Below are 26,346 nucleotides of genomic sequence, written 5' to 3'. Positions count from 1 at the left end.
GTGTTTATGGGACCAAGGACTTGTATCACAGAACCATTCATCACCAATAATTCTGTTTAGAAAATCAGTACCATTGTTATTGTGTCTTCCTTCTATGAGTTATTTCTAGAGAAACGTTGTACTATCAAGGTTCTCTGGGAACATTTCTACTGTGGTAATCATCTTCAAGTTCTGATCTATAACTCAACACCCTTGTTCATCCTTGTTTTGATCTTAGGCTCAGTTTTCTGTTACTAAGACTAAAAGATCCATAACATGCAAGTCTCTTTAAGAGGAGAAAAACATTTAGAGTTAACTAATGGCCAATGCAACATTAACATAACAGATATTAGAATCCATAATCCGACTGTCACAAGAAACAAGCTGGAAAAATTCGAGGCACAAATTCATAACTAATGGTTCAGGCGCGACTGTAAAACAGCACTGCACAAGCGAATCAAAATCTGAAACAACTCATAATTGCTTATGCGGCTGATGCTTGTAGAGCTGCTTGCCTCTTTCTGGCCTCCTCGATGATCGATAGCTTAATACCTCTTCCCTTGGGCAGACTCACCCATGGCTTTGTTCCCTTGCCAATGGTGAACACATTCCCCAAACGGGTTGCAAACTCATGACCAGTTGAATCCTGGACGTGGATGGTCTCAAAACTTCCCTTGTGCTTCTCCCTGCTCTTGATGACACCAACACGCCCCCTGTTCCTTCCACCAGTGACCATGACCACATTACCAACATCAAACTTGATGAAGTCGGTGATCTTGTTGGTCTCTAGGTCAAGCTTGATGGTGTCATTGGCCTTGATGAGAGGGTCAGGGTAGCGGATTGTACGCCCATCATAGGTATTAATGTAGGGGATATTCTTTTGACCAAACTGCACTGACCGGACTTTGCACAGTTTAAACTGCAAATGAGCATAACAAACTCAAGATATCAATGTACAGACAAAAAGTTCACAAAGTTAAAAAGTCCCTACATTTAGCACTTTAGGATAGAGTTTGCTTCTGGCTAATAGCATGTTTATTTCACTGATTCACTCCGTGTGTGTGTGTGGAAATTGAATTAAAATGTGGATTCAGGGAGCGGCAAAAAAATTGATTGCAGTTATTTTACATCAACTCCGAGATTTAATTGCAGTTGTTGTTCAAGCGATGCAACTCAAAACAAATAAAAAAAAAAAACAGATCAAGAGAGGACAACCTTTGACTCTTCATCCCTGATAGAGTGGAGACGGAACCGACCCTTTGTGTCATACAGGAGACGGAAATTCTCATTTGTTTTTGGGATTGATATAACATCTGGAAAGAAAATAACAGTTACGAGAAAACCATCAGATGTCTAACCCAATCCAAAATCCCATGGTCATAAAACTAACTTGCCAAAATTATCAGCTGGGCAAACATAGGTATTTAAAGACAGTATATCGATAAAACATTTCGCATACAGTTGTAATATATAATATTGATAAATAAACATAATAAGGTCTCGCAAAGAGAGAGAGAAAAAAGAGAGGCCCGAGTTAGGAGACTAGAGCATACCCATGAAACCTGATGGATAGGTTTTGTCAGTCCTAACCTTCCCATCAACCAGAACATGTCGTTGCATCAGAATGGCAATGACCTCACGGTAAGTGAGAGCATATTTCAACCGGTTTCGCAGGATAATGATCAATGGCAGGCATTCCCTGGACTTGTGAGGTCCAGATGACGGCTTAGGTGCCTAAGGAAGAGAAAAAAAATACAATTAGCAAATGGAGTGAATTATTAGAGATATCATTGATAAAAGAAACCGAACATAAGGGTTTACAACTTACAAATGCGCCACCAAGTTTGTCAAGCATCCAATGCTTGGGGGCATTGAGCCTCTTCAAATGCTTCTTCAATCCCCTCGCCTGCAACACGAACAATCATTCAAAACCCGACATAATCACATTAGTACATGATACCATATATCAATTTGTCAAGACACTTATGATAAGCTAGGGTTGGTCATATGATTGGATTCTAGACTAAATTGACGTTCTTTACTAGATTCCAAACGATCACCCTACAAATTTTCTTCAGTGATTTCGTGAATATATGAATCCTATGAACATATCAATGTCTACTAATGTGGGTAAATACAATGCGTAAAAACAACCCAACTTGTGGCCCTGTATCTATTACTCAATGCCTTAGCCTTATAGATGAACCCAACACATGAACCCAGATCTGCTATTAAATATCATGCGTATCATTCTGTGACGAAGATTGAAATAGGAGAAAGAAAAACGACGATAAGAAACAAGTAGCATGATGTCATATAAAAAAAGGGAGGAGATGTTGTACCATTTTGTGATCCTGAGCTTGACCTCCGGTTCAGTATCAGAGCTTCCGCGGCTAGAGCTCTGTCACTCTTTGACTGCAGAAAAAAGTGACGACGCTAAAAACCCTACCGAATTGGGCCTTACCATATTTTAACTTGGGGCGGGGGTGGAGTACCATTTACTATATATCTACAGTATTTAACAGTGCCTTTCCGTTTTTGTCCTCGCTGTTGGCTCCGTCAAATCCCACCACGTTTGTTCCTCAAGATCGACGCAGCTTTGTTCCTCTCTCAAAAAATACTGCATCTTCCATTACCTTTCTTTCGTTTTGAGAGAAACGGAGAAAGGAGAGACTGAAAGAGAGCAAAGTCCGGGGTCGTGGTTTCAGTCAAGCATCCAAAATAGGGTTTCGGCAGCGGTCACGCTCGCCGCTTGGTTTGGCATTGTTTTAGAAGTTTATGCTTCTTTTGTTTCCTTTTAGTTTCTGTCCAACCAGAGTATTGGTGCTTGGTGGTTTGCAGTTCTATTTTGGTTTGTGTACAGTGGGAAACTCAGAGGCGTACACTTCTATGGAGTCGCTCGCCTTTTCGATCTGGGTTCGTTTCTCTGATTAGATTCGGGTTACTTCTGCAGTTAGGATGATCACATATCATATTTTTGTTGTACTTTTACTATTACACTCTTATCTCTCTGTGTTCATCATGCACATACACAAAATAAAACATAGAAATTACTAATTTGTGGGAATCAATCACTGTACTCTACTCTTCTGCACAATATGATTTATTCCCATCATCCGGGGATTACGAGAGTTAAGTAAGGCTTGGTAACTAAAATTTTGAGGTTCTTGATATGGCATCCAAAACATCAGAATCAGCGGAACTCAATTTCCAGACTGTGGACATGAAAATAGAAGACAAAGAAACAAAGCCAAGAATCTGGTGGAATATATACCTAGAATACTGATGAACACCCAGGGTAAAAACCCATGAATTCGATGAACCCAAAACCCAAAACTGAAAAGCTCAATTGGCTAAGAAGCCTAAGATAAAAATTTTAAGTAGAACACCCAAATATGAATCAAATTTGGACTGGGACCAAAGAGCAAACAAGAATAAGGAGAAACGTTCGATTTTGATATTTGAGGAAGAGAAAGTCGAGTGGACGGAACTAAGGAGGCGTGAAAACTATTTGGGGGAAACTAAAAACCCTTTAACGTCTGTTATGATCTATCATTGTTAGTGTTTTTGGTCTTTTCTATGTCAATAATTATTGGCAGTTTGATAGCCATTAGATTTAGTGGGGCTGACATGGCGGAATCTGATGATGTCCAAGTAAATCCAAGCATTTTTTTTTTCCAAGCAGGTCCACTAATTTGATCCATGTAGTGGATAGGTGTGTTTAGGGCATCTCTAATAATCGGTTTAAATTTTAAATTTATATTTAAATTTTAGGTCACCAAAACTTATAATATTCATTTAGGTTTTACATCTCTAACCCATGGAGGCAAAACCTAAACATATTTAATAATTTTATATCATTATTTAATCATACATAAAGGCAAAACCTAAACATATTTAATCATTTTATATCATTATTTAATCATACATAAAGTAAAATTCAATTGTTTAATAATAAAATCTGACAGTGACCCATACCCACTCACCCTCATAAATTATAGGTTTAGTTCTATTTGGTTGAGTCAAAATAAGACACATTTTAGGTAGATCCTATTTTAGCTCAACTTGGGTAGTAGGTTGGAGATGAGATTTTACAAATCCTAAACCTATTATAAGTTTTAGACCAAGAGTTGGAGATGCTCGCGTAGGAAAAGGGGTGAGTTCATACTTCATAGAGAATGAGAATTGAGAAGGAATGAGTGAGAGAATGAATGGAAAGAAAAGGAACGGAAAAAATGGCACCTTGGAAAAAATGGCACCTTTACTGGTTGAAGAAATGAGAAATAAGAAACCCAAATAAAAAAAAAATATTACCAAAATACCCTTTTAATACATGTATAACATTGATACTAGGCTACGTTCAACGACAAAGGTAAATTCTGGTGTGCATCAAATCGTATCTTGATCTTGACAGGTAGATTTTAAGGCTGCTAAGTGGCGGTGGCGACATGGTTTCCCGGTCCGGAAGGCCACCAAATTAATTTGGCGGCTGTAGGCTTCACCGGAAAGTTCATAGCAGGTTGGGTCCAGTGAAGGGAAAGGAGGAAGAGGATGGGGCTTATGGGCCTTAACTTTCTGGGTTGCTGCAATGTGGCTTAGTAAATTGGGCCTCTGGACGTGTCCTTTTTTTCTTCTTCACCCCTAATAGGCTGGGCTTGCAATGTGTTTTTCGTGGGAGCGACACCTCTCACCTATATTGTTAACAGATCAAAGTTACTCACTGATATGCTGAATGAAAACGTACACCGTTGGGTCTCTAGGCGTCAGCCGTCAAGCTTTTATCTATTAGCCATATAGGAGGAGAGGTTTATTTGCTTTCTAGCATAATTGTCTACTTTTTTGGATGGTTTTTGTTGTTTTTCCTTTTCAGTTTTACTTGTAGGAGAATAAAGAGTCTACTCTTAATCTTGTATCGGAATTCACTCTTGCCTGACCTAACAATAGTTGGTCGAATGGCTTAATGCCACTGAAGTTATTCAATTATCTCAAAAAATAAAAAAGACACTGGCAGCCTATAGTTTCCCTAGAAAATGGCTGCATCTTGGTTTTTGGATATGAGGGGATTCATTCCTGTTTCAATGTTCGTGTCCTCGAAAAGAATGGTTTGGAGGTAGACTATCCATCCAAATCAAGCCATCATGAGGAAGCCGATTTCTGCAGAGGTATGTTTCAAGCTCTGGTTATTTCTGTGTCAAAGTTGGCATACACAACATGTTGTGGGACTTGATTTATACAAATTTGACAGCATATGATGAAGCATTTTCGAGAACTAGTAGATTCCACTCCGACCGTCCATTTCTTGCTCTCAAATTGCACTAGTCCTCATACATTGCCAATCCTTTGGTAAGCTGTTCTAAAACACCAAATTCCCTAAGAATGATAAAGCATACAGATTTGACTCAGCTGTCTTTGTTTATCTTTTGTTATGTATGCAGAACATCCAAGAGTCCTTTGTTCATCAATACGTCTTTCAAGGACACCTCAGTCGGAGTGTAAACCTACAGATTCCAAATGGGGGAACTTGGTGTGCTAAATGCACTGTCAGCCGGTGCGGGGAACACAACTATGCAAGAATCCACCGCGGTTGGACAAAATTTGCAAGAGATAATGATTTGCAAGCAGGGGATGTTATTGTGATCGAGCTGATTCAGCAGCAGCCTGAAGTCCATATTTATCGATCTCAAATTTCAAAAATGTATGTAGGCTGATAGCAAAATGATGCATGTAGGTTCTTATACAGTTATTTCACACACAAAAAAAAAAACAAATCTAGCCACCTAGTCCATGATCTGGGATTAAGAACTTCTATCTTTGTCATCTGTCATTATGGACAATGTTTTCTTTTCAACAATGCAAAGCAAAACCTCAAGTGCTTAATTTCACAAAATCTATAACTGACAAAATCCATCAGCCATCAGCCATCAGCCTTCACATTTTATGTAAAGAGCCACTGGTATGACAACAGAGTTCAGTACACCTGATATGTCTCCTACCGGTACATTAGGATTTTCACTCCAATTTTTTATTAACCGCAGACCGAACCAAGAAATTTATAAAAAGAAAAAGAAGAAAAGATTACATGGAGGGGGACTGGGGGACATAAACCTTACCCAGAGACAAAAAAGAAACATGACACAAGAGAGGAAACCTCATATCTACAAGCCAGACTTAAAAATTGACATAAACAGAAATTAGGAAGATTGAACTTTACAACAAAACAAACCAACATACCAAATTAGGACATAATTTCTCGAAGATCGATATGGACTTGGTTTGATGGAAAAAGCTAGGGCAAGGTGAGAGATGTGATGTGGTTATTGTTGATACTTAACTCAGAGAGAGATAAGAGCACACACCGTTTGTGTGAGAGTAAGTATGATTAGAAAAACAGCTGCAACAACAGAAACAACTGCCCATGGCGTGTTCAAGTAATTTTGCCTCAAATTTGCCTTCCATTTGTTCCAGGGCTTTTTACAGTGCCTGTGTAGGTCTTCATATAGAGGAGTGAAGCAGAAGTCTTTGGGATCCCATCTAAACCCCTTGCCAAGGTTATTAATCAGAGAACACGCCTCACTGTTGTCAGCTAAATAATTTGTAACAATTCCGTACTCGGCAAGCAACTCCACATCCTTGGCAGTGTTCACAAAACAATTCATGAGGTCAAGATAATCAGTTATCCTGCTATTCAAGTAATGACATTGTTCAAACACAGCAATATTTCTCAATGTATCCGCCATACAAGCAGAAATTTCAATTTTTGGGATTTGCAGAATTCCATTATTAAATCGTATGCCAAATAAGTGTCTGGTTGATCCCACTTCAAACTTGACTCCAGCTTGGTGTAGCTCTGTGATGCTTGGTGCTATAGGGGTGCCCTCGTTGCGTGTGCATCGAACTAGAGGTTGCCGTGGCATACATAAGTTTCTTATAATATCAAGAAAATGTGCTCCTTCTACTTCAGAAAAATTTACCGTCTCCAAATTGCAGTCCGCTCCAACTGCGCCTAATTCTTGTTCAAAGAATTTGCAAAAAAGTTGAATAAATGACACCTCCCCATTCACACCAGAATTTGAATTTCTGTTAACTTCTTCAAGACCGAAAAGATCCTCAAGAATGAAAAATGGAAGTTGATTTTCAAGCAAAAGCAAATCAGAACTGATGTCATTTATCAGAAATGGTGCGCTCATTATCCGGTCTGTGCTATCATCTATGTTGAAATAGTAGTTCAAAAAGAGCTCAATGATGAATGCAGCATCCACAAGCATGATAGTTACGAAGTCATCACTGCAAAATTTTATATTTTCTGCATAATAACTACGCAGATCTGCTTCTTGGTCCCTTATTTTTTGTATATAACACTCTAAAAAGTTTTCCTCGGTGCGATCTAGAAATTGTTGTAGGTACCTGTATTTGTGCTCTTCCATGTCTTGTAATGTTTCCCTGCCATGGTGTAATGGACCTATAGAGACTACTTCAGGTGTGTAGATTTTTGGATTATTTCGAAGCCAAAACCTCTCTGGAACTCTGTATATAAAACATGACGGAGACAGAGGAGGCAACTTTTGCAGCTTCTCTCTTATTGAAGTTTCTAATGGAATGGACGCATTTTCTGTGTCATTTGGAGCGGACGCATTTTCTGTGTCATTTGGAGCGGCTCCATCGTTGACTATGACTATGACTTCTGTGTCATTTTCTGTGCTCATTTTGCTCTTGACTATGACAATTACTCGCGCACTGCAAACAATCACCAACTACTCTTTCAAACAATCTCCCAACTTATTTTTCAAAATATTTTATTATTTTGATAATATATTTTCTACATCTTGAAATGATTAGAAAAATATTTACACATGGCCTTGCATGGGATTCAGAACATACGAGCATACGACTAGTTAAGTATTAACATTTCAACATTTGCGTAAAAATTTAAAAAAATGAAAGAAAAGAGGGCAATATGTCAAGAATGAAGCCTATCATTTAAACAAATGACAAATCACAAAAACTTACCGGAAGTTCAAGACTTCTGCTTTCTCTCTTTGCGTGCACGAATCCAAATGATTAGAACTTAGAAGTGGAAAGTATGTACTTATATAGCACGGTTTGGTTCAAATACCAAAACCACAATGGAAGCAAAGTACTCAATTTTTATATTCTTTCCCAACCAAGACAAGAAAGGTTCATCTTGTTGATACCCGAAAAATCATGCGATCAATTAATACTTTATTACGCGATAATTTCATGCAATCTTTGGTTAGATTTAACCTAAGCGAACATACTCATGCATTCATGTGGGCCCAAGCCGCATACACGCATCATTGGGGCTTGTAGAAGTGGGTATGGTGTGGATGGTTACGGAGGCACATAACGCTCGTCCGCCGATTTAATGTTGTTAAGAAGTTTCGGTCTTGGGCCCGAAACTCAAACCCGACGACTTAAGTCGGCGACGAATCGGTGAAGAATGTGAGAATTGGACTGCTCATCTTTTAAACCCAAAATATCTTTGAATCCAAAACCCAACACCCTTTTTTCTTTTAGAAAAGCCCAAACTCTCTTCTTTTAGGAAAAAGCCCAATCCCTTTCTATATTCTCATTGTTGAACCAGATACCACACTTTATCTCTTCCCCGCAGCAGTACGACGACAAACTTTGCACAATAAAAAGATCCCATTCGTTCCCAACCGGAGGAAGAAGAAGGTTAGTGACTGGTTCCAAAGCAGCTCTTTCATCCTTGGATAACGAAATCGTGGGATTCAAGCTACTTAGTCTGCCTCGTTCCTGGATTTCGGTCTCTGCAGCCGCCCTCGCAGCACCCCTGCAGTGAGTTATCTCTCCCATCTCTCAAAATCAACCTCTCTCTGTCAACTTTTGAGGCTAAGATCATGTGCATGAGAAGAACAATCCCTTTACACAGTGGATTAGGCATCGCGACCTATCGCAAAACCCACCAATTGGACTCTATAAGAATAGAGGTCTGGGAGCTGCAAAGCCATGAAACAACCAACCCAGAAAAATCCCCAAACACTCAAGCTTTCATGCCTTTCAAGCCTCCAAGCCAAAACCCCCTTTCTAACCATCCTTCAATCCCCATCCTTGAAACCTAGATCATTCCTAGAAATCTAACCCTAAAACTCAGTCAATTCTCATCACTGCGGTGTGCCTTTAGCTCCCATGTCGGCTCACGCTACAAGCTTCTTTCGTCTTTGAATCACGCACAAGATTAACTCAGTAATCCAAATATTTGGGTTAATTTTGGCCTAGTTACCTTTCAATCAAAAAGAACCCTCACACATCTACACAAAGATTCCTAAAGTTATGGATATATGAGATCCACAAGGCATGAATTCATTCATTATCGTGTTACATGCATCACCAATAGATCAATCTAAAAGGATGGATGGGACGGGTCCCAATTAGACCTTTAAATTGACTGGATTTGGAGCGAATTGACCTAAATACTGATCCGTTTAGTATGGACTTGTTAGTGCAAATGCAGCGATGGTGCAATTTGGGGGTTGGACTGAAGGTTGGATCGAAAAACATTATCCACTAGTGAGGAATTAGTCCGGGTTAAACGTGGGTCTCATGTGCACTACCAGAAGAAAGGCTTTAGCCGACGAAAATAAAAAAACCAGGCTGACGAACTATTTTTTCGTCGGCTAAAGTCCACGTTAGCCGACAAAATTTTCCTTCGTTGGCTAATTTAAATTTTCGTCGGCTATGGTCAACTTTAGCCGATGAAATTAAAATTTCGTTGGCTAAAGAATTTTTTCGTCGGCTATAGTCTGTGAACTTTAGCCGACGAAATTAAAATTTCGTCGGCTAAAGTGCCTTATATTTCCATTCTTTCTCCCTATGGGTAGCCCTATCTTCGGTGGTTATTTTCCGTAAAATTTTTATACGACTTGTTGCATCTCATCGATTTGAAACTATTTTCAGTTGAAGGTCCGGCCAAAATATGTAATTTAGACGGTCCAATGACCTTTTCCGTGCGTTTAGGGGTTTGACTGTCCGGATCGAGCCCTTAACCTTGTCGGATCAAGTTGAATTTTTTCCCATACATGTATTTTATCATGATGGTCAGATCTAGCGGATTTTCGTTTCTCAAGTTTGATCATCACAATCACAACATGCCTACTAATGTTGTATAACTTGTTTACCAGTGTTAAGTAAATGTTCCGTTTCAAAAACAAACTATACGTAGAACCTTCAAACGCAAAAAATTCGTGAAATAAAATATGACCAGAATGGTGAAATACGTCTACGGTTGAAAAATCACGGTATTCCGGTAAAGTCTCGGTGCCGATAGTTACGGTCAATATAATTTTCCATTCTTTCTCCCTATGGGTAGCCCTATCTTTGGTGGTTATTTTCCGTAAAATTTTTATACGACTTGTTGCGTCTCATCGATTTGAAACTATTTTCAGTTGAAGGTCCGGCCAAAATACGTAATTTAGATGGTCCAATGAGCTTTTCCGTGCATTTAGGGGTTTGATTTACGGGATTAACCGTCCGGATCGAGCCCTTAACCTTGTCGGATCAAGTTGAATTTTTTCCCATACATGTATTTTATCATGATAGTCAGATCTGACGGCCGGATTTTTGTTTCTCAAGTTTGATCATCACAATCACAATGTGCCGAATGTATAAAAAGTATTATAGCCGATGACATTATTTAAAATGTCGTCGGCTATAGTTAATAAAATAAAATAAAAAAATAAATTAAAAATATTAAATAAAAAATACTTTGACCGACGATATTATTTAGAATTCGTCGGCTATAGTTAATAAAATAAAATAAAACAAATAAATTGAAAACATTAAATAAAAAAGTACTTTAGCCGACGATATTATTTAGAATTCGTCGGCTATAGTTAATAAAATAAAATAAAAAATAAAAAATATTAAGTAAAAAAATACTTTAGCCGACGAGATTTACAAATTTAGCTAACGAATTTCATAGGTTTAGCCGACGAAATAAAAATTTCGTCGGCTAAATCCTGGTTTTGACTTTTGAGGATAAATTGTTTCCGCCAAAAATTTCGGAAAATTTCAAAATCTTATCTTCTTCTTCTTTCTCTCTCTCTTTAACCTACTCATCTCTTCCTCAAACATCTTATCTTCTTCTTTCTCTCACCAAGAACTTCACCCAATAACTTTTTCTTTCTCTTCCCCACCGAAACAAACCCACTCCCTCTCTCTTTCCTCTCCCTCTCCTCTCTCTTCCAACTCCTTAGATCGATCTGGTTCCTCCACTCCCCGACTCACCACCTCTTCCTCTCCCCCATTTCCGCCTCTCTTGATTGATCTAGGTCCATATCTTCTTCTATTTGCTCATTCGAGTTGCCAAAAAGCTATAGAATTTGTTGTTGTTGTTGTTGTTGGTAGTGGTGTTGTATTCGTTGTTGTTGGTGTTTGTGGTACTTGCGGTGGGTGTTGGTAGTGGTTAGTCGACGACAATGATGGTGGAGGTTTGGGTTGAATTAAATTCCGATTTGGGTCGGGTCATATCTGGGATTTTGGTGGCGGTAATCGGTGTTATTTTGTTGGTGATCGATGGTATGTGGGGTGAGCTTTGGTTTTGGTGGTGGCGGCGTGCGGTGGTTTTGGTGGCAACGACGTTTGGTGGATTTGGGGAAAGAACAACAAAAACCGAAATAAAAATAAAATGAAGAAACCATCGAAAATAAATAATTAATAAAAATAAATTAATATTTGTTCCCAAAAAATAATTTTTTTATTACATACTTTAGCCGACGAATATCTTAAATGTTTAGTCGGCTAAAGTCTCAGACTATGGTAGACGAAACATTTAAGATATTCGTCGGCTAAAGTCTGGGACAATAGCCGACGATGTCTTCTAGATTCGTCGGCTAAATTCTGGGACAATAGCCGACGACGTCCTATAGTTTCGTCGGCTAAAGTCATCGCCGACGACCCTTTCCCGACGAAACCATAGCCGACGAAGGCTCGTCGGCTAGTCGGCTAAGAGATTAGCCGACGAATTAAGCTAACAGGCCGACGAAACTTTTTCGTCGGCTAAAATGCTTGTCCTGGTAATGGTGGATCCCACCTAACCCGACCAATGCATGAGGTAATCCTCAACCCACGGATTAGTCCGAACCAATATAAATGTGGGGCCCATACACATATCATTTTGCACATGGTGTTAGTCTAAAGAGTAATTTTAAATACACACCCCTAATCTCTTAATACACATCTCTTACTTAATACACACTATCCATATAGTTTTTCATTTCAATATTAACTAAATACACATCCCAAACTGCCTAAAATACCCTCAATATCTAAAACTAATAATAATATGTTATTTAATATAATTATTATATATTTACTATTTCACAACTTTCTTTACGTATTCTCTTTTATTTTCTGTTAGATTTTTTTTGATTGGGTTAGAAATTTTTTCTTGATATTTTTCAATTTATAATCAAAAGAGTAATATTATATTCGAACTTCAAATCTCCAATATAACATCAATCGGTTAGAATTTGAAGGAAAAAAATATTGAACATACATAATTTTTTCAAAGTTAAGAAACCGGTAAAAGTTCAATAGCATAAAAACTAGTTTTTAGTTTGCAAGATGAAAACTAAAGTTGATAAAAAAAAACCAAATGAATCGGTAAATAGTACATATGATTACGATAGTAGTCAAAATTCAGGTGATGAATTTTGAAAAAAAGGTTTTTATTTCTTTTCTTTTGATGCGTAGTAATAGTAAAGAAGAGTTAGGTTTTAGAGAATAGAAAATTTCTTTTTTTTTGTTCTTTCTTTTTTTCCCTAATAATTGATAGATGTTTTTGTAATTAAATATACCTATAAAATCTGATATGAAATATAAAATAATATGAGTGTGTATTAAGATATTAAATATATGTATTTAAAATTTCTCTAGTCTAAAACAATACAAATGTCAATATAAAAATATTTTTTCTACAATGTACATAACAATTGGTTCTTAAATTGATCTAATCGTTGTAATTGTCGAACCGATGACTAAATACTGATTTAGATCAATAGTATATTAACTCGGGTTGAAAATCGGTTCAAACCATCTAAAATGAGTGCATTTGCTCTTTACGCAAACGAGTACAAACCTTTTTTTTGCCACGCGGCGGTTGGAGACGGGTTGAGTTGCCTCAGTAGTCACTACACGTCTCTGTAGGCTCCAGCACAGCTATAAAAGCAAAAGCAAAACTCTATTTTCTAAAGCGGTTCGTAATTTGGATTCGATTTGTTCTCTCTGTTCTTCTTCGATTTCGAGACGATGGTTATGGCTAAGCTTCTCAGTCTGCTACTACTTTTCTCCGTCTTCTTCCTCCATTCAAATGCCGGAGAAGAAGAAGCTTTCGACGTTCGCCAACACCTCTCTACTGTGTCCAGGTTTGCCTCTTTCACAGAATCAAAATCGATGCATTAATTTTAATCTTAGGCGTAATCTATTTGTTTCCGAGCTTAATTTTGAGCTCGCTCGATTAGGTTTTGATTTGTATTGGTTTGATTATAATCTGAGATAAACTTAGGGATGTTTGAGTTTATGATTATGAGGCGGTGAGAATGAAAATGTGATTTTGTGAAGGAAATTATTGATGAGTTTCTTTTGGCAGATACGGCGTCGTTAAAGACGTCGCTGACAATTCATTTGTAGCATCTGAAATTCCAGATGGATGCACTCCCATTCACTTGAATCTTGTGGTAATTTTCTTTGTTAAATTCGATGCGAAAGTTAATTCAGCAAGTAAATAGCTTAGGATTTATCTATGCAGCACTATGTTTAGATTATCGTGCTGGAATTGTGCTCAGTGCTTCACAGTTTGGTAGAATTAGAGTTTAGCGGTCCTGATGAGGCTTATATATACAGGCAAGGCATGGAACTCGGTCTCCTACGAAGAAACGGATGAAGGAGATGGACAACCTGGCACCTCGTCTGGCTTCGTTAGTGAAGGAAGCTGAAGAACAGAAACAGCCTTTGCAAAACCTTCCCGCTTGGTTAAGGGAATGGGAATCGCCTTGGAAAGGAAAACAGAATGGTGGACAATTGACTGTCCAGGGAGAGGAAGAGCTCTATGAATTAGGAATTAGGACTAGAGAAAGATTCCCGCATTTGTTTGATGAGGATTACCATCCAAATGTGTATGCCATCAAGTCATCTCAAGTAAGTTGCATTTCACCCGTTTTTCCTTTTCTTTTTATGAACATATGCAACTATAAGTTATTGCCATCAACAACCTTACTTGTAGGAAAATTTCAGTACTATATTAGTCTTATAATTAGGTTGGCAGTATGCTAGTGAAATGCTGTGAGTGACTGTACTTTTCACTGTTGACTTCAAACGAAGCAACGTATATTATATCTCAGCCTCTCTGATCTCTAAGGACATATTAATTTATGCATTGTTTGTTATTTTTAACTTGGCAGATCCCTCGGGCATCAGCCAGTGCTGTGGCATTTGGCATGGGGTTGTTCAGTGGCAAAGGAAATCTTGGTCCAGGCAGACATCAAGCTTTTGCTGTAACCAGTGAAAGCCGTGCGAGTGATATAGTGTTGAGGTTCCATGATTGTTGCGATAACTACAAGGTACATGCAGAATTATTTTTCCTTTGAAACTCAGACACAGGGAAACACATAAACACTGATTATAGACCTTGATTGGCCGTTGTGATTGGGTGGAACAGGACTTCATCATTGTGTATAACCTTTATTTTAAATCTTTTATCTGCAACACTGTGTTTTACTTGATTGTTGATGAAGACTAATGTATGCAGGACTATCGGAAAAGTCAGGAGCCATCTGTTACTAAGCTTAAGGAACCAGTCTTTGACGAAATTACTTCTGCATTAAAAAGGCGCTACAAGTTGAACTTTTCAAGGCAGGACACATCATCACTCTGGTTTCTTTGCAAACAGGTAGTTACTCTCTTTCTGCTTTTATTCGCGAACATATTTTTAACTCTCCTGGATATAGACTTGTAATTTCATTAGTCGTCTAGTAAAATTGAATTATGACTATGATTTGGTTGTTTAATTTGGCAGGAGGCGTCCTTGTTGAATGTAACCGATCAAGCTTGTGCGCTTTTCAGCCCCTCTGAGGTATGCACGATTTATTAATATTCAAATTTGAATATATGATACATCAAATTGTATAATAATCACTCTCTCGTTAACATAATGTGATTTTGATGGTTTAATTCTGAATATTACAAATGGGTGTGTAAGTACTGGTATTGATATTTAAGATGATAAAACTAAGTGAAGTAAGTTAACGAATCCTAATCTTTAAGGTTGTAGATGCATATGGTGTGGAACAAGATGCTAAGTGAATTGCTGTTTATGCTGAATTACAAGTGCGATGTAGATTTCATATATTATGTGAGTCTGATTCATATCCTGTGTTTAGGTTGCTTTGCTGGAATGGACAGATGATTTGGAGGCCTTTATATTGAAGGGGTATGGTAAAGCTTTGAACTATAGAATGGGGGTTCCCTTGCTTAAAGATGTTGTGCAATCTATGGATCAGGCTATTGAGGCCCACGAAGGTACGTATTTGAACTTCTAAAAAGGGTCAATGATGAGTGGTTTCTTTTCTCACTTTTCAAAACCATTGCCTTGAATAATCCTAGAGTATCACAGCTATAAGTGGTCCAATTTATGGTTGTGGAATATGTTAAGCTGTAGGATCCGTGCATGGGTGCGAATCATACTTTCCTGCTATCAACTTCAAGTATTACATCTCTGTGCACATGTCCCCCGCCATTTGGATAAATATTTTAAACTAAATTCTTTGCATTTGGTTGCATTGACCATTTATAGTCCATCAGATTGTCTGGATAGTGCGTGTTTCACCTGTCTGGATTTTTTCGTTTGAAAGTAACATGGGGAATCCAAGTGAACGAAGGAAAGCAATAAATCTCTTAACTAAGATGCAAGCCTTAGAATGCCCAAGATGGGATTTATAATCTGAAGTGGACTGTCTACCTATAGTCCTATTGTGTGAGCTATTGGATGTTGTTATGAATTAATGGGAATTTTTTTTTATTGAATTAATGGGATTTGAACGCTTACTTTGATTTTTGTGTGTGTGTGTAGAAAAACATGATCCTGGCACTTATGAAAAGGCAAGGCTGAGGTTTGCACACGCAGAAACTGTGGTTCCATTTTCATGCTTGCTCGGGCTTTTTCTTGAAGGATCTGGTAAGTGATTTGATAAGTAAAATTTTTAACTTTCTGGGGTTGGTGTGGCTGTATGTGGGTGCGGGGGAACTGAATGCTTGTATTTATGGCTTTTGCAATATTCTCCCTTATTAAGTTTACACTTTGAACATTTCAGAATTTCAACAAATACAGAGGGAACAGCCCTTGGAACACCCTCCAAAGCCTCCCCAGAAAAGAAATTGGAAGTGCAGCAATATGGCACCTTTTGGTGGGAATAACATGCTTGTACTGTACAGCTGTCCAGCCAACAGTTCAAGCAAGTACTTTGTGCAAGTGTTGCACAATGAGCAACCCATTCCTGTGCCTGTAAGCCACTGATCTGAGTTATTGGACTCCAAACTTTGTTTACACACTTTTCTTCAGAGATATCATGAGTACATACACTGTAATTAAAAAATGTTGCTATTTTTCTTTCACTCCATTAAAGTGCCAAATTATCCATTGCATGTATTAACATTTTGCGTGTTTCCTTACAGGGTTGTGATGGTTCTGACCTTTGCCCACTTGATGATTTTAAGGTACTGTTTTGACCTGCACCCATATTTATGGATATGGTGATGTATAATGCTAATCTTACAATATGTGTTTCTCCAGGAAAAAGTAGTTGCTCCTCATTTGAAGCATGACTACAATGCAGTATGCAATACAAAAGGAGGACAGCAGGAGCAAAAGCCTGCAACCAGTAAGTTATCTCAACTGTTCCGTTGGCTTTTCTCAAACAGGATTGTTCCTACCCACGATGAATTTTAGTTTCTTTCAAGTGAGGTTGGGAAATTTCTGGCACTCCTTTTCTCTGCTGTAACTCTGGCTTTATCAGCTCTCATTAGCAGCCATCTTCTAGTAGACTTAATGTTTTGTGGAAACTGTTTCTAATACCGAAACAACTCGTCTTTTTTCCCGATACAGAAGTCTCTGCATTTTGAATTAACTCAGCTGGCGATAGGGTTGACAGTTTTGTATAGCTTTGCTCCTAACACAACAGCTTAACTGCCTTGCTGTTCTAACGTGTTCTTGGAGAGATGGATACCACGCAAATTTCCTAGTTTGAATGTAGATACGCTTGTTTGTATGTTCCCAAAAACGAATACCCAGGTCTCAATGAATAATTTGCCATCATTTTTGAGTTATTCTTTGCTGTCATATTGTGCACGTCTTCTTATCGCTTGTTATTGCCCGGTAGTTTAAATATGCAAAATTATCTGTTAGTTCCTCTTCAAGGTCTTTAATTATAAGCATGTGGTCTAATTTCCAATTCGATTCTTGAGATACTTGACAAGACACCTGATGCTTCATGTATTTGAATGGCTCGATGCTCAAAGGATCAAAGCTCATTGCTCCACCTACCTTCAAGTGTCTTGGTTTGAGTATACAAAATAAGATGTGCACGATATGACAGCAAAGAATAACTCAAAAATCATGGCACATCGCTCAATTCTTGCACAACTGTTCTAATCGACACTGAATAATATGGCAGAGATGTATACAATTGACAAAAATGTGATAATGGATAGATTGAGCAAAACGACCACACCGTTCAATCTCGAAAGGGAATAAAAAGACTAAAAATATTAAACTGGTAAAATGGTGTGAAGCGTCGACAGCAGGATTCGAACCTGCGCAGGCAAAGCCCAACAGATTTCGAGTCTGTCTCCTTAACCACTCGGACATATCGACAATGCTGCTCTAATTGCCTGAGATTAGATAATAATTTGGAAGTCTTCAAGCTTGGGCTTTAACCTGAGGCCCACGAAGAGAGAGGAACAAATAGAGAGAACCGACTCTGCCCATTTCCGGTAGTAAAGGTGGTACTGTGACTAAAAACATTAGCTTCAAATCTCTCTCTGCTCTCAAAACCCTAACTCTCAAATTCTCCGGCGCCATCTTCCTCCACCCTCAATTCCAGCCATGGCTTCCCACACTCCCAATCTGGAGTGCCGTATGTACGAAGCCCGCTACCCGGAGGTGGACATGGCCGTCATGATCCAGGTCAAGAACATCGCCGACATGGGCGCGTACGTCTCACTCCTCGAGTACAACAACATCGAGGGCATGATTCTCTTCTCGGAGCTCTCCCGCCGTCGGATTCGGAGCGTCAGCAGCCTCATCAAGGTCGGCCGCATCGAGCCGGTCATGGTTCTCAGGGTCGACAAGGAGAAGGGCTACATCGATTTGAGCAAGCGTAGGGTTTCTGAGGAGGATATTGCTGCCTGTGAGGAGAGGTACAACAAGAGCAAGCTCGTCCACTCCATCATGCGACATGTCGCTGAGACTCTCGGCATCGATTTGGAGGTAGCTTTTGCTTATGTGCTTTGGAATTAGAAAGTTATAATGTCGTTTCGTGGATTTGGTTTTCGATTCTATGTTTTAGTTAGTAGTTGGTGATATAGCGTGCTTCGGAATTTTATTGTGCCGATTTATAGTTGAAAGTTGAATTGCTTCTATGGTAGGTGAATCTATAGAAATGAACAGTAGTTTTCGTGTGTGTGGGAGAGAGAAAGGCTTTAAGAACTATACGTTGGCGTTATTAGGTGCACTCTTTTTGTTTAGGATTGTGCTTGTTGAGAATTTCTTCAGCTCAGGGAGGGCATAAGCAAATTATTGATTGAATTCCGTGTTTAGTTACTATGTCGTTTATTATTTTTGTAGGCTATATAACTAAATGAATTACTTGTTACAGGAGTTGTACGTCAATATTGGCTGGCCTTTGTACCGGAAGTATGGTCATGCTTTTGAGGTGAAAATGTTCGGAACTATTCAGAGTATTTTGTCTTCTTTATTTTCAGTGTGAACATGAATTATTCTTTGTGCAGGCTTTCAAAGTAATCGTCACTGATCCTGATACAGTTCTGAATGCCCTTACATGCGAGGTGAAAGTGACTGGCCCTGATGGACAGGAGGTAATTTGTGTTACTCGCCCTGATGGTTTATGCCATGTGTTATCTTATTCTGCATATAGTCCTATTTACGCACCATTGGCTTAGATCCCTCAATTCCTTATATATGTGTTTGTAGGTTACTAAGGTTGTCCCTGCTGTGTCAGAGGATGTGAAAGACTCTCTGGTAAAGAACATCAAGAGAAGAATGACACCACAACCATTGAAGATCCGTGCTGATATTGAAATGAAGTGTTTCCAGTTTGATGGTGTTCTTCACATTAAGGTATACTAGTTCTCCTTGTGGACTCTGCTTGTTTGTATATGGTTCTTATTTTTGGCTGAATATTATCTTGAACATGTGATTGTGCAGGATGCCATGCGGAAGGCAGAAGCTGCAGGCAACAATGACTGTCCTGTGAAGATTAAGCTGGTTGCTCCTCCTCTGTATGTTCTTACCACACAGACTCTTGATAAGGTATGCTAAACTTTGATGCAAATCGTGAGTTTGCTTACTGTTCCTTTGCATGATAAATGTATGTTGAGCTATCCTATGTGGAATAGATGACATATACTTATTTGTTGGCTGCTTAGAGGATCACAACCTTTTCCCAATTTGAGTCTGCATTTGTGTGTTTACTTTATTTGATATACTGTATGATGTAAGTTTATGTGTGCTTGAAATAGAGTTTGTTATTGTGTGGTTTATCCATTTTATCATTCCCTGCACATACAATAATCTGTGGCACTAGGTTGCCCTTCCCTTGATGGCAATAAGCCCAATGGCTTTTTATATTTCTTCATTTATATCATCACTTTCTTCTATTCTCACCTGAATATGGCATACACAATCTCTAATTCAATATAGTTACCATGCTATAGTTTGCCACTTGTTTCTTTGCTAATGAATTTCATGATTTCTGTTGTGTTGGGCAGGAACAAGGTATCACAGTTCTAGGCAATGCAGTTGTAGCCTGCACAAAAGCAATAGAGCATCACAAGGGGAAACTGTTGGTGAAGGAAACACCTAGAGTGGTGAGTACCAACCCTCTTCTGTTTCTGTTACAATCAAACTCTGTTCTAAGAATTGTCTTTTTTATAGTGATTCTAGAGCATTGAAGTATTAATTCATAGTCCGGAGCCAGCTCCAACTGTTTTAACCTTGCATAGAAACCTTGTCTGATTGGGTCTAACATGGTGTACTTGTGCAGGTGAGTGAAAAGGAAGATAAATTGCTGCAAGAGCACATGAGTAAGCTCCGCCAAGAGAATGAGGAGATTGACGGTGACAGCAGTGAAGAGGAAGAAGACACTGGAATGGGAGAAGTTGAGGTGGAGAACGCAGGCCAGGCATTGTAGATTGAAAAAGTTGTGGGCATAGATAACGTCTTAACCAATTTTCTCAAGCAAGTCTATTTTTGATAATTTCCCTCAATAGTCGTGTAAAACACCGATTTCAAAGTATTGTATGATGGAGGTATTTCGCCTGTTTACCAGTTTAGGAGAGTTTTTTGTGAAAGATTACAACACACCTTATCACTTCAAAATTCATGGAGAAACTTTTCGTGTCTGATACCGCCTCTGGTTCTGCATTTTCTTTTCTTATATCTTCTCATCCAAATTCTGCTCTATAGGATATTCTCATTTGAGTCTTTTCATTAGGCCAATGGTTTTCAATATATGCTCTCAAATCATGCAAAATCCCGAAAGCCATTTGTTTGGGACTAATCCAAACCCTGTTCACCCAAACACGGGAAAGGTCTTATTTCCTTATGTAACTACGTGCTCTTGGTCGGGTGTTGTGTAAAACTCGTTGTAAAGAAGCTTGCATGTTGCAGCTTGTTTGGCATTGCTTCGAGTACTGCCTTTATTTAAAAGTGATTACTGCAATATAGAAGCACTTTTCTCAGTGGTTTTGTGATGAGAAAAGTGGCTTCACGTCAATTTTTCTGATGAGAAAAGCACTTTTTACTGGCTTCACGTCAATTTTTATTATTTTTTGTTTGTTTACGAAACGACTAAAACCACATGGAATAGCCTCTCAGGCAACGAGTGCCTAAGAGTACAATATTTGCACTGTTTCATTGTATGAGTTCGCAGTAGACAATTAATCTCTACTTGTTCAGTTGTCAAAAAACAAAATGTATAATAGAAGAGCTGCTGTATATGACAGCCTAATACGCAAACTGGAAACACATTATGACAAACAGAATAATAAGCAAGCACATCTGCTGTACCGGTTAAATTCAATCACAATTTTAAGCTAATAATTCTCACCATCTCAACAGTTCAACAAGATTAGAAAAGAAAACATAATAAAGACAGCACCATGCAGAATGCAGCTCCAGGACTTGAAAATTGATGCTGTGCTCCTTCATTGCGGATTTTATGCCTTCATCTCCCTATAGACAAATTTAAAATATAAATAACAAAGTATGAAACTGAGAACAGGAAAAAATGAAAGGAACATAAAACTTAAACTACTCGAGCCAGTGATATGAAACTATGAAGACTTGACCAATGAAAATAAAACTATGAAGATTTGATTTGGGAAACAAGGGACTGCAGAAATTCAATTACTTGCTCAACTTCCCGTTCTTGCATCATTGCATGTATCTGAAACCAATTAAACATACATAATCTCAAAGCCACAATGCCACCAACATCTCTTCAGAAATTACATACATGCATGGATATACTAATGGATCAACTAGAGTAGCGGCTACCTTTATAGCTAATCACTAATTTGTATTTTGCACAACAGAGATGCCGTTAGGTGCAAATATTTGATGCAGTCTTGAAACCTTTCAAAATATAAAGGACCACAGAACTGGTCAGAGAGCTATAAGTTAAAAAAATTTATCAGCTACTATTTTGCCTTGAATTCTACCAAACTCTAGCATTGTGTAAAATATAAATCAGTCTTCTCAGACTGTCATAAGCAGAGTAAAAGTTCACACACAGTGTTTTTCTTTCAAATCCAAGTTCATCCACCATTTCAGATAACATTTACTCTACCTAGTCTCCACATTTTATATCAAATCTATATATTATCAAGTTTGGTTTGAAATTTATCCCAATGAGTTCTTCTCAGAGTCTCTCTAGCTTCTATTTCATTTGAGTTGTGCACATAAACGATTTACCCAGAAGGGAAAGTTAAGCTACAATCCCAGACAAGTAAAAACAGCAGTGGACAACCCTTATGTATGTATCAACTGTTAAACCTTGATATATCAAAGTGGGTCATCAATAACAAGCTTATTTCACACACAAGAATAAGGGTTTTGAACAAATGATGAGGACATCTTAGTCAAACCTTTCAAGGTTTATGAGCGAAACAAATGGAAGGAGAAAGCACCTAATCAGTCAAGATAATTATTGCACCTGGGAGGGAAACAAAGTCTGATTCCTGAAGTCTCTAAGCTGCCTGTGTCTTTTCATATTTCCATTTCAGTTTAGAAGTCTTAAGGACTCTTTAAGTTAGTCTCAAATGCATCAGTTTCAGTAGAGAGTCCTAATGAGTCTTTAATGCTTCAGTTTTAGAAGAGTCTTTAAGAGTCTTTAGTGCAGTCCATGGTAAGGGCCTAATACCCAGGTATGCTATAGAATTATCAGAGTATTTTCTGAGTTTTCATGTGATAGGATTGGCGAGAAGCCTAGTTCTGGGTGAGAAGCCTAGATTTGGTGAGAAACCAGGGAGTGATTCCCAAATCAAAGTGTTTTGTGTGTGTTTAAAACCCTAAGCTTTAGAGCTTGTTGATCCTGGTATCTACGCAGTAGGTTTGCTGCATCAACAAAGCTCATCTCATATACTAATAACAAGCCGAACATATGAAGATGATAAATAGATCAAGAGAGAAGAAGCTACCTAACTTGTCAGAAGCAGAGTTACAGAAAGAAGAAGGAAAGGGAGGAACCAGAGGAAATCATGGGGGACAGGAGGCATAGGGAACAGAAGCTGTTCATGGAAAGAACGGGTCTTTTCATCTCTTAAATAGCCACCAATACTCCAAAACTTCCTTGGGCTCTATCTACCTTCCCCTTTCTCTTATTAATTTGTTTCACAAGAGCAGAGTTAACAAAAGATCAGAGAAAGAATGAGGAAACTAAGAGGAGGAAATAAATGGAAACTGGCATTATAGGTAAAAGAGTGTTCATCGAGATCCATATAAAAAATCCTATCAACCAGCAATTACCTCCACATCTCTCCTTTTATGGACTTGTTGGTTCAGTGAATAAGCAACCTCAGTCTTACTAGGTTACACAAGAATACACAAAGAATGACATTCAGGGGCCAAGACCAAACAGGGCCTTGGGGAATCATAACTCACGCAAAGCCAAACACAATAGCACATACAACAACAACAACAAGAAACAACTACGGACAAGAAAAGAAAAATTAACAAAGGCCCTATACTATCAACAAAACCCAATGTATAAAGCATAATAGCAATAAACCAAACAATTCAAAAAACAAACTGAACAAATTACATACCTAGAGACCAACATTGCCCTGAGGCCAGTAGTTTCTAGCAAGCTTGTTGACAACTGCATCCAACTTCAGATAGAAGTCCTTTGAGGACAAGAATGTAGACTTATACTCCTCAAATACCTCCTGATAACTTTTGAAGAGTTTAGAATACTCTTCAAAGTGGATTGCCTCATTGCCATCAGAACTTAAGCGTTTGCTCTCAGCTCTGTCATTGTAAACATTAAGCTCATTGTGATACGCTTTTGAATGATTCAGAAATGCATCCAAGTCTCTGTCAAACTGAGTCCGAATCTCATCGAACCTAGTGTTAAGTTCTCAGATACTAGATCAAAAAGTTTGACATGATGATTCGAGATCAGTTTCGAAACTCTCATACCTCTGCAAATTCCAAAGATAATACAGTGCACTAGATCAATCATAACCTATTTGTTCACAAACTATGATAAAACAATTTTAAGCAAAAGGCAACTCATCTAAATAGCAGCAGTAAAACAACAACTAGTGTTCATATTATTATCTGAGTGACGTACTTTACCAGATTACGGTTTGAATTTTGGCAGTAAAAGCTCGTTTAATCAGCTCAGTTGTGATAGAATTGTGAGATAAGTGTGAGAGTAGTGAAGTGAAGTGAATTACCTGCTTGGATTGTAGTACAGAAGCCATGGATGATAGCATGGAGGACTCCAAATTCTGCAGTGACGCCATGGATGAAGCTTAAACTTTTCTAGGGTTTTAGGGTGGGAGCGCGACGAAGTAGAGAGTGGGGGTGTGATCGCAATAGAGTCACCATATATAACCCATAAGCCCAAAGCCCAACTTGGTAGCGATCAGGTGGTGCTCACCACAAGACGGAGCTGGAATGCTCGGATTTAATCGGAGGGCTGAGCGCATCGAACAGTTACCCGTTGATTAGGCGTAATCGAACGGTTGGGCGTGGCTCAAGCTTAATCTGACGGCTAAGGGGCAGTCAGATCCACAAACTCTCACCCTCGCAGCCTCAGCTTCTTCTCTCCGTCGGCCTCCGCCTCTTCTTTTCTCGATTCAGTTTCTTCTCCATCCGTCTATAGGGAATCGAAACCAGACCAATCAACAGGACCATCCTCGAACTTGAAAGTTTCTTCCGCAAGGCGGCAGAGATCTGGTGGTGCGCATCTCCGAGATGCGTCGAAGGCCTGTCGCCGACGACCGAGCTGCCGCGAACGGAGGACGCCGGTCTGGCCATGCTCGCACGGAAAAGGAAGATAAGAAGAGTACAAACTGGTTGAGTTCTGAACTCAACTTCTGACGTCTGTTGTGTCCTCACGTTATAAATAGAAGGGCTAGTGGGCTACATACTTTGTTTCAATGGGCCTAAAGCCCAACATTTCAGGCCCCATTAAAATACTATTCATGAAAATGAAAAATTAAAACTCTGTGGTCAAACCTACCACTCAATCTGGACATTTTTCTATTAAATCTGCTTCCTGGCTTCAATACATAAATTATCGTACACATTCTACAGCCGCATCACTAATTAGAATTTGGAGAAGCTTTACCTACCTCTTAAGACTAGATGATGATCTCTCGTTACGTATCTCATATTTCTAAAAACTGCGCATTATGTTATTCTCATTCAGAGACGCTTACGCATATGTTTAGGAATAGCTCTTATACAACACATGCTTGGTCTTACTCTCATACTCCTACTACTTGTTGGAAGGGTTCCATTTTCTCTTTGATTGATTATTTATTTCAATCACATTCTCCGATCAATATCCAAAACATTCTACTTATTGCTGGGTCGATTTGGACTACTCGCGCGTAATCAACTGATTTCGCTTCCAAATGATTTATCTGTCAATTTACATAGTATTATTCTTCTTATCCAAACTAGAGAATATATAGAACAACGGAAGATACCTAGAGCTATATATGTGCCTAACTGCAATAAGTCAAGTAATACCACAACTACAATAAATACTTAAGAGATCTTATATATATATATATATATACAGTTTCTATCCAGAGCGAAGCTTCACTTTGAAATTAAAGTGTGAAGTTCCTTATTTGACTCATTTTTCGGTCATATTTCCACATCTCCACAGTTCAGTTTGTATAACATAATGCATAGATCACTCTTGTCAAGTTTCATCCAATTCGGTAATCGTTAAGGTACCGAATCAGATTAAATCAACGAACGGATCATAAATTTGTCTATTCATAACTGTTTGTGTAAATAACGATTATGAAAACCCAAACGATCATCAAATTCAATGAAACTTGGCAGAAGTGATCTATGCATTATGTTCTACAAACTGAACGGTGGAGATGTGGAAATATGACTGAAAAGTGAGTCAAATAAGGAACTTCACACTTTAATTTCAAAGTGAAGCTTCGCTCTGGATAAGAACTGTATATATATATACACACACACACACGGAGTCGTTCGAGTGCGGACGTCCGTCCGTTCGCCACCGTACGGCGCCAATGAGGGCGCGCCTCCACCCCAGCGGACTCCAACAGCTTTCCCGACCACTTTCCATCCCCGGTGAGTCTGCCGAATTTCAGTTTTCCGGCCAGATCGACTTTGTTTGAAGTTTTGGGTGATTTGGCCGGAAAACTGGAATTCGGCTGACTCGCCGGGGAGGAAAAGTGGTCGGGGACGCTGCTGAAGTCTGCTAGGGTGAAGGCGCGCCCTCGCTGGCGCCGTACGGTGGTGAACGGAGGGACGTCCGCACTTTAAGGCCGGTGCGGACGTGCGCCTCTGATCCGGCTTGTATATATATATATATA

The 26,346-nt window shown here is 38.8% G+C and overlaps 4 protein-coding genes and 2 non-coding genes across 8 annotated transcripts; 2 read left to right on the top strand and 4 right to left on the bottom strand.

Moving 5' to 3' along the window:
• Positions 1-293: 293 nt before the first annotated feature.
• Positions 294-2,425, bottom strand: LOC101314702 (40S ribosomal protein S4-like). The gene is made up of 5 exons (XM_004307637.1): positions 2,322-2,425; positions 1,808-1,885; positions 1,533-1,713; positions 1,195-1,292; positions 294-898 (listed from the first exon to the last, which is right to left on the bottom strand). Exons 1-5 carry the CDS (start codon positions 2,322-2,324, stop codon positions 464-466), a joined length of 795 nt encoding a protein of 264 aa, XP_004307685.1. The 5' UTR covers positions 2,325-2,425; the 3' UTR covers positions 294-463.
• Positions 2,426-6,311: 3,886 nt separating this feature from the next.
• Positions 6,312-7,682, bottom strand: LOC101305227 (UPF0481 protein At3g47200-like). Its single transcript, XM_004308908.1, has one exon. The coding sequence runs from the start codon at positions 7,680-7,682 to the stop codon at positions 6,312-6,314; it is 1,371 nt and encodes a 456-aa protein (XP_004308956.1).
• A 5,526-nt stretch (positions 7,683-13,208) lies between these two features.
• Positions 13,209-17,346, top strand: LOC101314222 (multiple inositol polyphosphate phosphatase 1-like). 2 transcript variants are annotated; one of them, XM_004307636.1, is made up of 12 exons: positions 13,209-13,382; positions 13,607-13,694; positions 13,861-14,154; positions 14,418-14,576; positions 14,765-14,905; positions 15,032-15,088; positions 15,396-15,534; positions 16,085-16,189; positions 16,326-16,516; positions 16,687-16,728; positions 16,805-16,892; positions 17,117-17,346. In XM_004307636.1, exons 1-12 carry the CDS (start codon positions 13,267-13,269, stop codon positions 17,131-17,133), a joined length of 1,437 nt encoding a protein of 478 aa, XP_004307684.1. In that variant the 5' UTR covers positions 13,209-13,266; the 3' UTR covers positions 17,134-17,346. The 2 variants fall into 2 exon arrangements, with proteins under 2 accessions (XP_004307684.1, XP_004307683.1); XM_004307635.1 differs by having other exon boundaries at positions 16,805-17,325.
• Positions 17,347-17,802: 456 nt separating this feature from the next.
• TRNAS-CGA lies at positions 17,803-17,884 on the bottom strand. The gene has a single exon. It is a non-coding gene; the product is annotated as a tRNA-Ser (tRNA).
• A 116-nt stretch (positions 17,885-18,000) lies between these two features.
• LOC101313931 (eukaryotic translation initiation factor 2 subunit alpha-like) lies at positions 18,001-20,652 on the top strand. The gene is made up of 7 exons (XM_004307634.1): positions 18,001-18,499; positions 18,888-18,944; positions 19,021-19,107; positions 19,223-19,369; positions 19,457-19,561; positions 20,020-20,118; positions 20,295-20,652. Exons 1-7 carry the CDS (start codon positions 18,116-18,118, stop codon positions 20,439-20,441), a joined length of 1,026 nt encoding a protein of 341 aa, XP_004307682.1. The 5' UTR covers positions 18,001-18,115; the 3' UTR covers positions 20,442-20,652.
• Positions 20,653-21,210: 558 nt separating this feature from the next.
• Positions 21,211-24,854, bottom strand: LOC101313555. Of its 2 annotated transcripts, XR_185275.1 has the most exons (3): positions 24,211-24,854; positions 23,578-23,952; positions 21,211-21,484 (listed from the first exon to the last, which is right to left on the bottom strand). It is a non-coding gene; the product is annotated as an uncharacterized LOC101313555 (transcript). The 2 variants fall into 2 exon arrangements; XR_185276.1 differs by lacking the exon at positions 21,211-21,484 and having other exon boundaries at positions 23,279-23,952.
• Positions 24,855-26,346: the final 1,492 nt, after the last annotated feature.

This window comes from Fragaria vesca, linkage group LG7 (assembly GCF_000184155.1).
Source record: "Fragaria vesca subsp. vesca linkage group LG7, FraVesHawaii_1.0, whole genome shotgun sequence".
NCBI lineage: Eukaryota > Viridiplantae > Streptophyta > Magnoliopsida > Rosales > Rosaceae > Fragaria > Fragaria vesca.
The sequence above is the reverse complement of the archived record's forward strand: the minus strand, read 5'-3'. Positions and strand labels throughout refer to the sequence as shown.

Excerpts from the sequence above, each read along its gene's own strand:
- LOC101314222 (XM_004307635.1), top strand. The coding sequence starts at position 13,267 with ATGGTTATGGCTAAGCTTCTCAGTCTGCTACTACTTTTCTCCGTCTTC. Across the intron at positions 14,155-14,417 it reads ATGCCATCAAGTCATCTCAA|ATCCCTCGGGCATCAGCCAG; the intron begins GTAAGTTGCATT and ends TTAACTTGGCAG. Across the intron at positions 14,906-15,031 it reads TCTGGTTTCTTTGCAAACAG|GAGGCGTCCTTGTTGAATGT; the intron begins GTAGTTACTCTC and ends TTAATTTGGCAG.
- LOC101313931 (XM_004307634.1), top strand. The coding sequence starts at position 18,116 with ATGGCTTCCCACACTCCCAATCTGGAGTGCCGTATGTACGAAGCCCGC. Across the intron at positions 19,108-19,222 it reads CTGGCCCTGATGGACAGGAG|GTTACTAAGGTTGTCCCTGC; the intron begins GTAATTTGTGTT and ends ATGTGTTTGTAG. Across the intron at positions 19,562-20,019 it reads CCACACAGACTCTTGATAAG|GAACAAGGTATCACAGTTCT; the intron begins GTATGCTAAACT and ends TGTGTTGGGCAG.
- LOC101305227 (XM_004308908.1), bottom strand. The coding sequence starts at position 7,682 with ATGAGCACAGAAAATGACACAGAAGTCATAGTCATAGTCAACGATGGA.
- LOC101314702 (XM_004307637.1), bottom strand. Across the intron at positions 1,293-1,532 it reads CTATCCATCAGGTTTCATGG|ATGTTATATCAATCCCAAAA; the intron begins GTATGCTCTAGT and ends TTTTCTTTCCAG. Across the intron at positions 899-1,194 it reads TCAGGGATGAAGAGTCAAAG|TTTAAACTGTGCAAAGTCCG; the intron begins GTTGTCCTCTCT and ends GCTCATTTGCAG.